Source organism: Polistes fuscatus, unplaced genomic scaffold (assembly GCF_010416935.1).
Source record: "Polistes fuscatus isolate 324 unplaced genomic scaffold, CU_Pfus_HIC Scaffold17, whole genome shotgun sequence".
NCBI classification, from domain to species: domain Eukaryota; kingdom Metazoa; phylum Arthropoda; class Insecta; order Hymenoptera; family Vespidae; genus Polistes; species Polistes fuscatus.
Window position 1 is genome coordinate 379,377 of NW_025113075.1, and position 15,852 is coordinate 395,228.

The 15,852-nt window shown below is 34.2% G+C and overlaps 4 protein-coding genes and 1 non-coding gene across 5 annotated transcripts; 4 read left to right on the top strand and 1 right to left on the bottom strand.

Moving 5' to 3' along the window:
• LOC122515230 (protein obstructor-E-like) lies at window positions 1–3,061 on the top strand. The gene is made up of 4 exons (XM_043632496.1): window positions 1–378; window positions 1,514–1,840; window positions 2,345–2,741; window positions 2,852–3,061. Exons 1-4 carry the CDS (start codon window positions 339–341, stop codon window positions 2,967–2,969), a joined length of 882 nt encoding a protein of 293 aa, XP_043488431.1. The 5' UTR covers window positions 1–338; the 3' UTR covers window positions 2,970–3,061.
• Window positions 3,062–4,435: 1,374 nt separating this feature from the next.
• LOC122515234 (protein obstructor-E-like) lies at window positions 4,436–6,871 on the top strand. The gene is made up of 5 exons (XM_043632501.1): window positions 4,436–4,607; window positions 5,536–5,730; window positions 6,078–6,262; window positions 6,425–6,657; window positions 6,731–6,871. Exons 1-5 carry the CDS (start codon window positions 4,559–4,561, stop codon window positions 6,765–6,767), a joined length of 699 nt encoding a protein of 232 aa, XP_043488436.1. The 5' UTR covers window positions 4,436–4,558; the 3' UTR covers window positions 6,768–6,871.
• A 1,821-nt stretch (window positions 6,872–8,692) lies between these two features.
• On the top strand, window positions 8,693–10,187 carry LOC122515308 (protein obstructor-E-like). The gene is made up of 3 exons (XM_043632623.1): window positions 8,693–8,960; window positions 9,654–10,071; window positions 10,160–10,187. Exons 1-3 carry the CDS (start codon window positions 8,693–8,695, stop codon window positions 10,185–10,187), a joined length of 714 nt encoding a protein of 237 aa, XP_043488558.1.
• On the bottom strand, window positions 9,311–9,402 carry Trnai-uau. The gene is given in 2 exon segments: window positions 9,311–9,346; window positions 9,365–9,402. It is a non-coding gene; the product is annotated as a tRNA-Ile (tRNA).
• Window positions 10,188–12,019: 1,832 nt separating the features above from the next.
• Window positions 12,020–14,441, top strand: LOC122515233 (protein obstructor-E). Its single transcript, XM_043632499.1, has 5 exons — window positions 12,020–12,188; window positions 13,008–13,226; window positions 13,371–13,638; window positions 13,897–14,031; window positions 14,118–14,441. Exons 1-5 carry the CDS (start codon window positions 12,116–12,118, stop codon window positions 14,131–14,133), a joined length of 711 nt encoding a protein of 236 aa, XP_043488434.1. The 5' UTR covers window positions 12,020–12,115; the 3' UTR covers window positions 14,134–14,441.
• Window positions 14,442–15,852: the final 1,411 nt, after the last annotated feature.

Below are 15,852 nucleotides of genomic sequence, written 5' to 3' on the forward strand. Positions count from 1 at the left end.
AGAAGCTTCTCTTAGGAAAAAAGTAAAAAGGAAACTAATTGGTTTTCTTCTTGTAATGACTCAAAAGATGCATGCACCTTTTATAAATAAATCAAACGAGCGAGATGGTAGCATGCAGAAGAGTAACGGTTCTCCTTAGATCGTGTACGCGATCCTGCAGTGTTGTAACCTCACATAGTCTGGTAAAGTGGGGGATACATATAAAGACCCTGTTTCGCTTCGATCCGGCCCAGTAGTCTCTAGTCATCAATTTCTCCGCGTTTAAAGGACCGTAACTGAATTCGCGAATCGACTAAACGGTCCATAATCAAACATTTGACGCCATTCCTTCCAGTAAGATGAAGAAGGCGTGCTTGCTGTGCCTACTCGTTTGCTTAAGTAAGTTCTGTGAATTTCACAATTTCGCGTTCACGATTTTCGGAGTTTTGATTCTCTGATTCTTTCAAAGTACAGTCTTTTAGCTAGATTTCTTTATAAGTCAGATGCTCCCAATTTTATTATTATGCAGTAATTGTACAACATACCAAATATAATTTTAGGAAACTTGTAGACTCGAGTCATCTTAAATTATTTGAAAAAAAAAAAGAAAAGAACTTAATTTAAACATGAACATAGCTAAATAATCAGCGTACGAATCAAAGATTGAGAAACCCTATTGTAAATGTCCGTAATGTGCCATATGCGTTTCTATTCCATCCTTAGCATCTAAATGGTTCACGTTATCTCCTTTTACATTCTAATTCACTCGACTTGACGTTAGGCGTTCTAATCAAGGAACCTTTTGTTTCGATCCGATAGAAAGTGTGCTGCTTTCCCTGAGCCCCGTGATATGTGCATGCACGAACGATCCGATTGAATAGAAATAGAAGTATAGCGAAGTAGCGATACTAACTAGAGACACAATTCAGTAACGTTTTCGTTTGTCCTGTCGAACAATCGATGGGGCAATCGATGGGGCAATCGATGACAACAATCAAATGTTTTATTATCACCTGGGGTCTAATAATTAGACAGATAAAAACAGATGCATCGTAGAATTGATTAAAAGACCATTGACATTTAAATATGACATATTTAGGAAAGTAGATAACTTTCTCACTTTCTTTCATCCATACTGCGGCGAGGTCGAGCGGCATTGGTTTCAGGGACGCAGACGTTGTATCACCTTGAAAATGGTTGAACCAGTTGACCCTCCTGCCACTCAAACTGATTTTTCTTCTCATTTACTCATTCTTATATCCGCGTATAATTGCATTTGTTATTTCCAGTGTAATCGTCCTTGGTGTTTTAACAATGATCGATACTTTCTCTTGGATAAAAGAACAAGAATTCTTCGGCATTAATTTACATAAATAGCAGCTTCGTGAGATCGTATAATAGGCTTGTCGATAAACATAATTATCTATCTCTGTCTAGACGACGATTAAAACACTATAATAATTTTACATCCAATTATATGGATAAGGTAAACTCTGAAACTCTCTCCTAGTTGAATGATAATCTTTCTTTCCAGGCACTGTAAATGCCTTAACAAGAAAACAGGAGGCTGCCGAGCAAAGTCGTCGTAAAGCATCGTTGCCAACTCAAAGAAAGGAACAACTTGGTAAGGAGGAGCAAGAAAAATACGAGGACGAGGACGAGGACGAACTTTCGGATCAATGTCCTGAGCCAAACGGTTACTTTCCCGACGCTGAACAATGCGACAAGTACTATGATTGCAGAGATGGCAAATTTACGGAGAAGCTTTGTCCCGATGGTCTCGTATTCAACGACTTTAGTCCGCAACACGAAAAATGTGATTTACCTTTTGGAATTGATTGTTCCAAGAGACCAGCACTACGTACGTTATCATCCTATAATTATTTTCATTGAATATATTCTTGTAAAAAGGATTTGATTTATCGTTTCTTCGGGATTATTTGTTGAAATACGTGCAATTCAGTTTGTTGGAATTGATTGTAATCGTTGAGAAGAAGAAAAGTAAGGGGATGCAATGGCACTCAACGACAACGACGATGATTCTATTTTCTCTTTTCTTATACTCAAGGTTAAGTTCGAAGAACGTGACAAGGGAATCAAACGACACGGAGAAAGGTCGACACCAAACTCGTTTCCAAAGACTGTAGGAAAAAAAAAGGAAAATAAAAAAAGAGAAAGAGTGGAAATAAATTCTTAACGCTCGAGTGTTCCAATGTAAAATATTTGAACGCGTCTCGTATCAAATTCGTTTTCGATAATTTTTAATAGAAAATACGCGCGTCTTAACTCTAGTGTTAATTATAAGTATAATACTATTGATTGAACGTTCCTTTTTAACGATCGTGTTTCTTTGATTGCATTATAGAAAAACCTCAACCATCGCCGCACTGTCCACGCATGCACGGATATTTCGCACACGAGGATTTGAGAATCTGCGACACTTTCTATTACTGCGTCGAAGGGAAATTCAACATGATTACGTGTCCCGACGGATTAGTATTTTCCGAGAAAACTGGAATATGTAATTGGCCTGACGAAGCACAAAAGAAGGGCTGCGGATCTAGGGAATTATTTAATTTCACATGTCCGAAAGTCGACGATTCGGTTGCAGCAACTCATCCGAGATACCCTGACACCGAAGATTGTCAATATTTTTATGTATGCGTTAATGGTGAAATACCAAGGAGAAGCGGATGTAAACTTGGTCAAGCATTTGACGAACGAACTGGAAAATGCGATTGGGCTAGAAAAATTCCCGAATGGTAATGAATTGATATCAATTGTAAATGAATTTTAGTGTTAAAATATCGCTGACCAATTATTATCTACAAACGTTATACATGATATGAATAATATTTTGTTGGAATTTCAGTAAGGACTGGTACAAGGATCAATTAACCGACGAACAATTAGATGCGTTAGAAAATCCTCCACCAAAACCAAAACCAACTGGTGGCCCAAGTAGAAGAAAAGGAGCTCGACCAGCTTAAAAGAAAAAAGAAAAAGCTTTTATAGATTCTTAAGATCTTTTACACTTGCAAATTGTCATCTACAATAAATCAAATACTTTTTTCCTAGTAAATTATTGTGATATTCACTTTTATACTAAATTATCATCATTTATTTTTTATTTCCAACGACAATTAAATGCTGTCGCATATTTTTTAATTAAAATCGTAAAAAAGTCACGATAAAAAATTTAATTTACGATAAAATAAAACGCGGTAACCAAGCGAAACACACGCTTTCATAACGATGTGCGAATTATGTAGATCAATTTACATAATATTACATTAATCTAGTCTAATTAATTTTGATAAACGATACAAGAGGAATCATAGCAATCGTTCGAGGAAATCTATGGATAATGCTTATAAATAGTTAAATATATTAATTATAAACCAATAAACTATGTAAATGATTTTCGCAACTATCTTTTTATCTGATACTTCAATTTAGTACGTTTACGTAGAAATAATAAATGTTGTAGAAGACTTTAAAAGTGTATAAAGGAGAACAATGTTACGTTTGAAGAATTCTACTCGAGCAAAGGTAAATAATTAGGTAGTGGGAATGAACTCCGGTGAAAGTACTTACATCTATCCGACTGTGTTGAAATTATCGGGTAGAACAACGTAGTAAAAGCACAAACCTTCGCGTTATGACAGATCCGAGAGATTAGAAATTCTTCGAATCTCCTCATTCAATACTTATTTTCATTAAAAAAATAAATTAACATGAATTTTATCGATGCAATTATTTTGTACTATTTGCTTTAAGTAAATGTAAACTCGTTTACGCGATTTTTATCTTATTATAGGTTTTACGATGAAACGTACTATCGAATAAAAAAAAAATTTTGGACTTCCGTAGATAACTAATTGCGGTCGCGTGTAAATTCCAATAAGCAGTGAAAGTGACTTAAATATGAGAGCAAAAGAAACGTTCTTCACATTTTGTCGGATAAAAATTTGCAAAATCAAATGACACGGATATCATAAATGTCGTTTCAATTTATATAAAAGGGGATTATTTAACAAATTCAATGATCGATTTCGATTGCAAATCGTATTCGCTTAAAAACAAACAAGTAGGTGTTTCTCGGCTAAGAATTGTTCGACCCACCGTATAATTTGTCGCATAATTTATTTCAAAAAATACTATATTCGATTTTATTTCGGTACTATAGAGAATTTTGGATTTTGGGAGAGGGTTCGACGGGAGGGAAACGACCAAAGTGAGAGTAAAGTCGCGCGTGCGTGGAAAGAAGAAGAAAAGGGAAGGGAATGGTAAAAGCATACGATATCCGATTAATCTTAATTCTCGACGGTTATCCAGCGAAAGAAAATCAAACGAAAGTGGGGAAGAAACAACGTGTAGATAGTGGGGATTGACAGGGTATACCCCCTCGTCGTGTAACCGAAGAGCTGCAGTACATCGCGAAAGAGAGGCGCCATTCTTAACACCGTATCAAAATACTTGTCGCAGAGATCAATTTGTTTCAACAATTATATTATTTCATTCTTAATTGAAAGCACATTTTCACCCACGAATCTTACAAAAATAACCAACCGAAAATATGATTCGAGAATTTCTTGTGACGATCCTGGCTGTCGTTGCTGTTACTCGTAAGTATTTCTATCTTTTATACTAAATTTCACCTTTCAATACACTAGCACGATTAATCAAATTAAACATATGGCTAACTTGCATTTCGTTATTCGACAATAAGTCAACTGAAGAATTATTGACAACTTATACTTTTATTCAATAGTTCCTATCTTTGATCTTTTTATCTACATTTATTTCAACGCTAGGTACAATTTCACATGACAGTGACAAAGTGTGAACATTTCATTGTCAAATGTTAAACTTAAAAAACATGTTACTAGATTCCTGAAATGTCGAATGAATCTAATGCAACACGAACGAGTATTGTTTCCGATGCATAGTACCGCTATTATTAGGATTTAGAAAAAGGAAAAGAATAAGAAATTGATATGGAATATAGAGGCGTATCGAGAAAAGGCGTATAGTTTAATGCGTGGAAGTACTGGAGACACACACACACAGTCTAAACTAAACTTTCTAAAGTGTAAATGTCAGATATTTCTCGGTTCAAAGATTGCATAAGTATATGCCATGGTTATCGTCCTTATAAGCGAGTACACCTTACAATTACATAACAAAACAAAAATATAATAAATATTATCGGTATATACCGGGGGAGAATTAATAACTGCGTATTGCCAAGGAGATAGGAACGGGTTCGTCAACCTCGTCGAGATTGAATGTAACTGTTCGCCAAACCACTTTTGATACCAGTCTCAACGAACTTACTCTCGCTTTCGCAAATACTCTTCTAGAATAATCCTTAATGTTACACGTTTCAAATTCATTTCCCTTCTTCCCGAGAAAAATGAATTTCATGAAATTGGACATTTTATACTCGATGACCAGTAGTATTACTAGGTAGTAATAGTAAATTGATCATTTGCATATTTCAATGTTAAATATTGTATCAAGTACCCTAAAGATTATTTAATCAATTTCCAGATGGTGCGTACAATTGTCCAAACAAAGATGGCCAATACGAGGACTCGAAGCAATGCGACAAATACTACGATTGCGTCGATGGGATTGCAACAGAAAAATTATGTCCCGATGGGCTCGTTTTCGATCCCTTAAACCGCAAAGTCAACAAGTGCGATCATGTTTTCAACGTAGATTGCGGTGATCGTCTTGAGTTGCGTAAGTTCTTCTTTACCTTATTGCACTAACTACAAAATAATAATAATAATTATAATAACTAAAAAGTACATTCTCAAAAGTGTCACCAAAATCAAATACCCTTCGCGCAATGAAAATAAGAAAAAATCAAATGAAAACGAATTTCACTTCTGTAAGCCGACATTGAGAAGAAATCTTATGCAAAGCCGCGCACGAAACTCGAACTTTCGCGAGTGGAAAGGAGTTAAACGTGTCTTTGGCTTCCGTGGCACAATGTCCTTGACATACAGGATACAGTGTCAGCTGCTAATAAGTTAAGCAATGAATTCTTACGTTAGATCATTTTTTGATGAAATATTTATCGACAGAACCACCACAGCCAACTAAAAAATGTCCGAGAAGAAATGGTTTCTTCGCGCATCCAGATTCTTCCGTTTGCAATGTATTTTTCAACTGCATCGATGGGGAAGCCATTGAGATCACTTGCACAACTGGTTTACATTTCGACGAGTACAGTGGAACCTGTGTTTGGCCTGACAGCGCTGGCCGTGAGGTAAGAAAAACTTGTCTATATTTTTCTGATAAAGTAATAAATCAGTGGGGACAGATTTTTGTCCAAAATATATTCATATAAACGCGCGTCGTTACGAAAGTTTCGATATAATAATAAATATTCATATAGGTAAATGTTAATTTGGTGTTGTTTTTTTCCTAGGGATGCGGAGTTGTGGATAAAAAATTGAAAGACGGTTTCGAGTGTCCGAAAGAGAATCAATTGGACAGCAGAGGTATGGCAATCGATCATCCGAAATTTGCACACCCTGACGATTGTCAAAAGTTTTACGTATGCCTGAATGGTGTAACACCGCGTGAACAAGGTTGCAGCGATGGAACTGTTTATAACGAAGAACAGCAAAGGTGTGATGCACCTGAAAACGTTCCTGGATGGTACGTACAAATCAAAATTTTTATTTCATTTTGATTTGATTTGATTTATTTGATTTTGATTTTGATTTTACAGCGAGGACTGGTACAAGGATGACGACAAAAAGCCATGAGGGATTATTTGAAGCTTGTATGTCCCGCATCGGGACGCCCGTATTGTCTTTTTAATTTTTAATTGCGAATTAGTTTGTAATAATAATTATAACACGTGAGATAATCTAGGCGTTTTATTTGTTTCCAAATAAATATTAATTTTTACCATAGAAAGGAAAAAGGAAGAAAAATGTTTATTGAATTTTCTTTCTTACTTAATATATGACTTTCGTAATCTCAGATTACACGACCCGATGACTTTTCAACGTTTTAATAAATGCTGTTCCTACATTCTTCATCTATTAACATACATTATCTCGTGTAATCTTTAGAAAGTTAGATACCCGATTAGCTACAACTTTGTCTAGATAAGTATATGTAAGTACGTGATTCGCGACAGTTAACTCGCTATTGAAATCTCGATTTCGAACGAATTCGAAAGGCCTTGAACACTCGTTTTCTACGATGCAGTCAGTCAACTCGACGTCGAAAACTTTCTCTCCTTTGGTTATTTTCTATTTTTCCATAACTCGGCCCACCGAGTTCGACGCTTTCTTCTTCTTCTTTCGTTCCACCAGATATTTTAATCTTAAATCTATAGATGATTGCTATTCATTTCTTTTTATCACATTTTTTTTAGTCAATCAAACAAACTACAAACTGTGTTAGTTAGTTCTCTTCGATAACGATTTCGCTGATAAAAATGCAAATGTTGTAGCTGATCACTAATGTCAAATCTGTCGAAACAAAATTCGTTTCAATTTTTGGATTTTTACAATAATATTCAGATTAAAACAACGAATCTTTCTTATGCCGATTAAATTTGTGCAAACGCATCATTTCTCGTGAAAGATTTATTATACATATCAATTATTGTCACTAAATTTGGATACAAATGAACAATATAAAAAGGAATACAAATTTCCTCGACTTAATCGACAACAATAGGATAGGAAGAATTTGTTGAATTAACGATTTCTCTTATGCAAACGCACATATGTCCATACCATATGGATACATTGGTACACTTTCTCTCGATCAGAGCCAGACGTTATGTTTTCCTTATTATAAAGTTCGATGGGACAAACCCGTGTAAAATATTTCATTCCTCCTAAAAGTATGCGGTTTTATACCTGAGAGATCGCATCTGTTCCGCGGTTAAAAGTGAATCCCACCGTCTAATTCAAACGACTAGATTTATCCGACCGGTTTACGGTTGAAAGATCCTCAAGAATGCGAATTCTTAAGTGTAAAACAATTTACAAAAACCTTTAAGAAATGTCAAAGAGATTGTAAAGACGATATACGAAGAATGCTAAACAGTTAAAGAAAACAAAAATACGATAGATAGAAAATGTCAGAAAATCCTAGACACCGAGTACGTGAAATGTGCAATAAATGCGTATCGATAATTACGCGTATTAACAACCCGGAAGAAAAGAGGAGTGCAAAAAAGAATATAGATAGAAAAATGATTTGAAAAAAGTTAGGAAATAATAAAAAATAAGATGAGGAAAAGAAAATGGTAGAGATATCATAACGCGTTTAACAGTTCGATCAGTAATATGTTACTGGTACTTCTTGCGAGCAGGGAGAAAGGGTAGGGTAGTATGTGCACGTGCGTGTATATGCGAAAGAGAACTATGCGAATAAGATGAAGGAAGAAAGAAAGAAAGAAAGAAAGAGAGATAGAAGAGTTTCGGCGAAAGAGGGTGGGGAGGATCGTGAAATGCAAGGTAAGAAACCAATGGTGGAGAATGGTGGCCCGTGCCAATCAGGATCAGTTGTTTTCGATCTGCAGTCAGACTAGATCCACACGTTGCTCCGTAATTTGCAGTGAAAACTTTTGTGTTTTATACGAGAAAGAGGAAGAGAGTGCACGCGAGATCAAATAGAGTGATCTAGAAACGTTTACTATAGAAAAATACTAACTATTGGGATGATCATGTCGTATAAACTAATCCTTAATCGCGCGTCATTTGTTTTAATAGTTTTCTTATTAACATTGGCCACGATCGATGCACAATTCCGTTGTCCCGAACCAAAGGGTTTCTTTCCTGATTTAGAACAGTGCGATCTTTATTATGCTTGCGTAGATGGGAAACCGGAGGAAAAGCTTTGCAAAGATGGCCTTGTATTCAGGGACGATAATCCAAAAAAGGAATTTTGCGACATACCGGCTAACGTTCCTTGCGGCGACAGAACACTTTTGCGTAAGTTTATTCACCTTTTTTTATTTCTTTTCTGTCTTCTTCTTCTTCTTTTTATTAAAAGTTCATTCGGATAATTTATATCTTTGAATAGTTTATAACGAAAATTAAATATTAAATTATGCCTCAATACTCGCATCGAAGTTGAATTCAATTAAAGAGAAATAAAACATAGAAATAAAATATAGAAAATATATGAAAAGAAAATAAATAACAGATAAATTTTATTAAATGTTATTACTTAAAAAATAAGTTAAATTATTTTTTAGCAAACACACGATTATTAAAGTAAAATGAGAATTAAAAAAATAAAAAAAAAAATACAACCGAAGCGGTTGTTAATAAATATATTTTGCTCCAGGTGAGGCTCGAACTCACAACCCCGGCATTGCTCACAAACACTGTCTTATAAGTACCGTGCGCTAACCAATTGCGCCACTGGAGCAGTTATCCAGATCTAAAAATATACACTATTAAAATCAAAGTTATACTTTAAAATACTACAAATAAAATTAAAGCAATTCATATCGCAATTACTTACATTATCAATAATTAAATCTACGCCAAATATAACATATGATACTAGAACTGAAATTAAAGTCAATTACAATGAAAATAAATGATTATAAGTATTTTACAAATGAACGAATATTGAAACATGTATATGCTTATTTGTACACGCGTATACTCGAACAGAGGAACCGCAACCAAGTAAAGGATGTCCAAGAGCAAACGGATATTTCAAACACGAGGATCCAACAGCGTGCGACAGGTTCGTTAATTGCATCGATGGTATACCACAGATAATGCCATGTCCACCTGGTCTAATTTACGAAGCGAAAATGTCGAGTTGCGTTTGGCCGGCGGATGCAAGCAGATTATGCGAAAATGTTAAACGTGACGTCCTTGACGATGGATTTGTTTGTCCTGACGGTGACGTGGCTGGTCCTTCAGGCCGGGTTTTACCACATCCAACTTATCCTCATCCAGAAGACTGTGCCAAATTTTATATATGTAAAAATGGGGTTGTACCTCAAAAAGGACAATGCGACAGTGGCACCGTTTACAACGAGGAAACTTTCAGGTGTACTGACCCTGAAAACGTCCCTGGATGGTAATTACAATTTTTATTCATTTTTATAAATAACATAGAATAGTAAAATCAAACAGAATTCGCATGATAATATTCTTGTTTTTTACAGCGAGGATTATTTCAAGCGCAAGAACTAAGTCAGGCAGAAGTAAAGGTGCCAATTTATTAATCACGATACCACGTGTATAGCACTTAACCTTTTTACTTGTAGATTATAATATTAAATAATAATTATAATAAATATACTTTAATGTAATATGAATGGCTCTCTGCGATATCTTATATTAGATGATTTTCATTTACCTTGAGAGGAAAGACAAAAAATAAGCGGTGACCTTTCTCATTTGATTAGATCGTACCTAGTATAAATCATTATACTTTTTATCATTTAATATGCGTATCTCGTTCGATAGAAACATTACGTATCTTCAATCATCATCATTATCATCATGGAGATTAACTCTCGCCGAATGTCAAATGGAATAGCAAACAAATGACTCGTCTAGGATGCACATAGGTAATGAACGTGTCTGTTAGAAAATTACATAGATCAACGATAAAAAAATGTTCCATGCGCTCGGCTAATTTCTCATCTCTTTTCTTCTCTTCCTTTCTTTTCTTTTCTTTTCTTTTCTTTTCTCTTCTCTTCTCTTTTATTCGATAGAATTGCAACCTTTCTCTTTACGTAATAATAAGCGATGCGCACAGCACCTTCGATATTTTACCGGCAAATTATTAACATTTCTTTAGACATTCAAGCGGTTAGAAAAAGAGTGAAAGTATGATTGCTCTTTTAGTTCGATGTCTGCTTATTTTCAAATGATTTATTTCCAACGAGTTGATATTATTTGCCTTTTTATTTATTTCGAGTAAACATTTTTGCATATTTTTTTATACTAATTTCAATAGTTTATAACGTTAATTGGTTTGAAAATGATCTTATGTATTTAATGAAGGGTTACAAATGATTATTTGATTGATTTATTATTCGTGAACACATTTGTCATATTATTTGAAATAAATATTAAAAGCAAATGATATTAATTGATAGGTAATAATAATTTCAAGGTACCATCAAAAAATGGATATAAGGATTAGATCATAAAAATGTTTGTAGACGAAAAATATGACAAGTTTGAAGAAAATCTTTGAATTGCAACAGAGCAACAATATGTAAGCCAACGAAATCGAGTAAGTTGTCTTTGGCTTTCACCATTCACATCGACGAGACTTCGTTCGGCGGTCTTCGAACCACCATGGAGTCTTATGTAAGACCGTTAAAGGTCTGGGGGAGAAGAGAAAAAGACAGAACCTATGAACGTAGTACACAGCATGTACGCGGATATACCGGGTCCGCATGCGTGATTACCACCGAGTCGTTAGTTACGTTATGCGAATATTACGAGGATTATGCTAACTTCATCATTCGTATGCAGAATCGGTAGACGGATAATAATAATAATATAAAAAAATAAGGATTTTCGATGCATCGATGATGATCAAAAATGGCAATGAGTCATACTTTGACGTTCGGAATGTTTGCCGAGTCGACGAATAATTAACGGGTCTTTTGAATATCGAATAATTCTTTGACGATTTATAATTATTCATCGAATAGGATGTTTTTCTTTTGAATATTCTTTGAATATTTTGTAATACCGATCAACCATATTGTAGAAGTAACAACAGCATTTGTTCCGTTCCCTAACTTCAACTAAGGCTACTCTATAAATCTTGAATATGAATGTTGCATACACAAGAGCAAGAGCAACTCTGTACAAACCCATTCCGTATTCGTAGAGTGTTCACGTAGCTTACTTGCCGTCAACGCTTGATCCTTTCTTCGGCACCGCTCGGTAGAACGCCGAAAGCGTACGAACGCTTAAGAAATCGGTAAAAGACAGGTAGTAAAGTAAAGGTGGGGTCGTGAAACATGGTTTTCACGATTCAAGTGAAGGGAGAAGCTGGTGATCTGTCGAGGCCAATAAGTGAGCGCCTATCGTCGAGCAAGCTTTGATAGTCATAGTACAACTGGATCATACCTAAATCGTACAAAATCCGGAGTATGAGTCGTTTCAAAAGTTTCATCCTATTGGCCATCTTGGCTATTTTATCATCGTCATCGTTATCGTTATCCGGTGAGTTTCTTCCTCTTGAAAAAGAGTTTATTTCTTTTATGTATATATACTCGTTGCAACTGTTTTGCATTGAAGAAAGTTTGAGTTCGAGATCGTCGATATCATCAAAGAAGGAACGGGAGTGCATTGACGCATCAATGATGCACACGCGCATCTAGACGCTTCGAGCTAAAATAACTTTCCTTCTCTCGAATCCTCGAAGAATCGTCCTCGATTGGTCGTTTCCATCTTTCTTTTTTCTTCTTACCATATGGCGCTACTTCTCGATGCATATACTATGACATAATAGCAATCTTGCGGTTTGATATAGTTTCTTTTTTTTCTGTCATTATCATTTTAATCGGATGCATTTTGTCGTTGAAATTTGCAATATAATAATATTTACAATTTTTTATTATTCTTTTCTTCATTTGGATAAATTTTTAATAAAAACAGTGATTTGCTTAGATATCAATAACAAGTACTAATGTTACTTAACTATCAAAAACCCAGATTCTCCTTATTGACCAATTATTTCTCTAATTAAGTAATTAAATTATTCAATAATTTTGTAACAATTTTTGTGTTAATCATTATTCCAAGTTCCTATTAATAATAGTAGTAATAATATTCGTATATTTAATCTAGGAGAACATTCGATCGTAAGATGAGAAAGTATACATATTACAATCTATTTTATCCTTGAGATACATATGTTACACATGCGATAAAACTAAAATGATTTACCTAGATGATATTTATAGAAGCTTTGAATAAATTTATTTGATATATTCTATTTCATTGCAACTAAAATGATATTAACTCGTTCGAATTTTGTAGTTAAAGCTACAGCGCTTTTCGGTGCTCCACCATGTCCTGATCCTTATGGTGTTCACGCGTATGCTCATCCGGAGGATTGCAACAGTTTCTTTTTGTGTACCAATGGCACGTTAACGCTGGAACATTGTGAAAATGGTCTCCTTTTTGACGGACATGGATCTGTATATAATCACTGCAATTATTATTGGGCTGTTAACTGTGGACACCGCAAACATGATTGTAAGTATAAATGAATGAAAATTAATCAAATAAATTAAATTACAAAATATTAGTTATATTAAAAATTGTGACATTACTTATCGTCCAACCTAATAATAATCGCATTAACATCGAAAATAATGAAAAATAATCCTTTAATTCCAGTGACACCTCTGAGTTCACCCGGTTGCGAGTATCAATTCGGACTCTATCCAGATAGCGATACCTGTAGCACTACTTATATTAAGTGCGTACATGGACAACCCCTTGAAGAACATTGCGACGCTGGATTAGCATTCGACCCCAAAACGCACACCTGTGTCTGGCCCGATCAACTTTTGCCTTATTGCAATCCGGAAGCTATTGTTGGTTTCAAGTGTCCTCACAAAGTACCAGCGCGTAGTCCGGCAGCTAAATTTTGGCCATTTCCAAGGTACTATATATTCACTTATTTTATTATTTATTAATAATTTCGTCATTTTGTCAAAATTTGTAATAATCTTATATAGGCTCATATGAACAGAATCACGTTTTATACTACTTTTTTATTTTCAATCTTATTCTTTAGGAATTGAAAATTCAAACTTTCGATTCTTAAATTAAAAGGCTTACGCAACTATCGTAAAAACGTTATGCGTATTATTTCGTCACGTCCATTCACTTTCTTTTTACGTATAAAATTTCTTGGTAGATTCCCAGTACCCGGTGACTGCGGCAGATTGATAACTTGCGTCGAAGGTCATCCACGTCTTTTGACTTGCGGCGATGGAAAATTATTTGACTCTGTGAGTTTGAGTTGCCTCGATCCTGATGAACTACCACACTGGTACGTATAACTACCAACTTATTACGTAAGCTTAAATATTGTAGTAAAAAAGATAAAAAACCTCCAAAATTATTTTCAATTTTCAGTGCTAATAGCCTATAAGTTGGTGAGTGCACTATGTACAGGCGTAATGGAATTGAAATGTGACAACCACGAAGAATGACAACCACCAAGTCTTGCAATAGTAATTATATCTAATGAAAAAGAACAACAAAATAACAAGAAAATCCACTTTCCAAAAGAAGAATCTTGCATCATATTTTTGCATTTGAAAAATACACTATCAAGTATTCGCTCAAAAATAAATTGTACAATTTTATTTATTCGATGGACAAATGGAAATAAAATGTATTATGCGTTATTTTAACGTGACACGATTACTGCGAAACGAACAAAAAGTTACGATTATTTATGACGATGTCTTTACTTGTAAATAATATTAATGAAACAATAGTATTAATTATAATAATAATAATAATAATAATAATAATAATAATAATAATATTGGATTGCCTCGAAAAGTTCGTATCGATGGATATTTTTAATAAAAATACAATATTTCTAGAAATCGAATTGTACATGAAACTTCTTACAGTATGCTGCAAGAATATAATTGAAGAATAATCAAATATAATTAAATAAAATTATCCAATCAAAAAATACGAACATAATTATATTGAAAAAATGATAACTATACTAAATATTTACAAGTAAATATATAAAAGTCATCTTAAAACCGCTCCTTGTACATCCATTACTAAGTTAATTCTATTCTAAAACCAAAATTATAGAATAAAAATTAAATTGAAATAAATCCTGATTGTTTCATGTGGTACCTATAAAAATATAAAAGTTATTAAAAAACATTATAAAGTAATTAGTTTCTGTATATTAAATGGATAAAAGGAACAAAGGAGAAAAAGGAATAAGGATATGATATTAATTAGGGATTCAAAAGAAACTAATTACAATTATAATGTATATGGTAAGCGGTCTTTGGCTAGATTTTACTTGCAATGGAATGTTTAACATATAAAATATGTTAAACATTATACTGAAAGTAAAATACCATTGCCCAGGTCTAACCACGAGGAGGTAACCGCTTCTGAAGACCCGGGATGTGCATCCTGAAGATGTCCCCATCCGACGACCTAAGTCGAAAGCCATAGAAAATAAAAGGCCCGAGAACGTTTTTTAATGAGCCCCACTCTTAGGCCCCATCCTAAGAGTTATATTCGGAAAATCCTTAGAATTATTATCAAGAATGAAGAAAAAAGTAGAAAACCAAATAACAAAATGATAAAAGAGGAGTGAAACATGAATAGAATCGAACCTGTGAACAAATAAAATAAATTAAAATACATTAAAGATACATAAAAAATAATTATCCCACGCGTGCGATGCAAAGGAAAAAAAAATAAATTAAAATTAAACATTTAATTATACATTTAATTATTAAAATAATAATTTTCTTATATCATCTGTTACTATAACTAAGTCCTCGTCTGGTCCTCTAATCCTCTGGTCCTCCTCTGGTCCTCCTATGGTTCTCCACCTAAATAAATAATAATAAAATAAGTGTATATAATTTGGTGGTGTTTCATATTACCTGTAAAAATAATTATGTCGTATTACCATTTAATATAACTCGGTCCCTCTTTTGAGTCTCCCCCTCTCAGTCCTTCTTCGTTTCTCCCTTCTCTTGGACGAAGTGTTGAATTATCTACATAATTCAACCTGCCAACAAAACATTGAAAATAGGATCGTTTGGTGTGGGTGGAATTTTAGGTAAGGACATGATTCTATCCTTGGGAGTAAGAT

Coding starts and splice junctions, on each gene's coding strand:
- LOC122515230 (XM_043632496.1), top strand. CDS start 339: ATGAAGAAGGCGTGCTTGCTGTGCCTACTCGTTTGCTTAA. Junction 1,841..2,344: donor TTCCAAGAGACCAGCACTAC/GTACGTTATCAT, acceptor ATTGCATTATAG/AAAAACCTCAACCATCGCCG. Junction 2,742..2,851: donor GCTAGAAAAATTCCCGAATG/GTAATGAATTGA, acceptor TTGGAATTTCAG/TAAGGACTGGTACAAGGATC.
- LOC122515234 (XM_043632501.1), top strand. CDS start 4,559: ATGATTCGAGAATTTCTTGTGACGATCCTGGCTGTCGTTGCTGTTACT. Junction 5,731..6,077: donor CGGTGATCGTCTTGAGTTGC/GTAAGTTCTTCT, acceptor ATTTATCGACAG/AACCACCACAGCCAACTAAA. Junction 6,263..6,424: donor CTGACAGCGCTGGCCGTGAG/GTAAGAAAAACT, acceptor TTTTTTTCCTAG/GGATGCGGAGTTGTGGATAA.
- LOC122515308 (XM_043632623.1), top strand. CDS start 8,693: ATGTCGTATAAACTAATCCTTAATCGCGCGTCATTTGTTTTAATAGTT. Junction 8,961..9,653: donor CGGCGACAGAACACTTTTGC/GTAAGTTTATTC, acceptor ATACTCGAACAG/AGGAACCGCAACCAAGTAAA. Junction 10,072..10,159: donor CCTGAAAACGTCCCTGGATG/GTAATTACAATT, acceptor TGTTTTTTACAG/CGAGGATTATTTCAAGCGCA.
- LOC122515233 (XM_043632499.1), top strand. CDS start 12,116: ATGAGTCGTTTCAAAAGTTTCATCCTATTGGCCATCTTGGCTATTTTA. Junction 12,189..13,007: donor GTCATCGTTATCGTTATCCG/GTGAGTTTCTTC, acceptor CGAATTTTGTAG/TTAAAGCTACAGCGCTTTTC. Junction 13,227..13,370: donor TGGACACCGCAAACATGATT/GTAAGTATAAAT, acceptor CTTTAATTCCAG/TGACACCTCTGAGTTCACCC.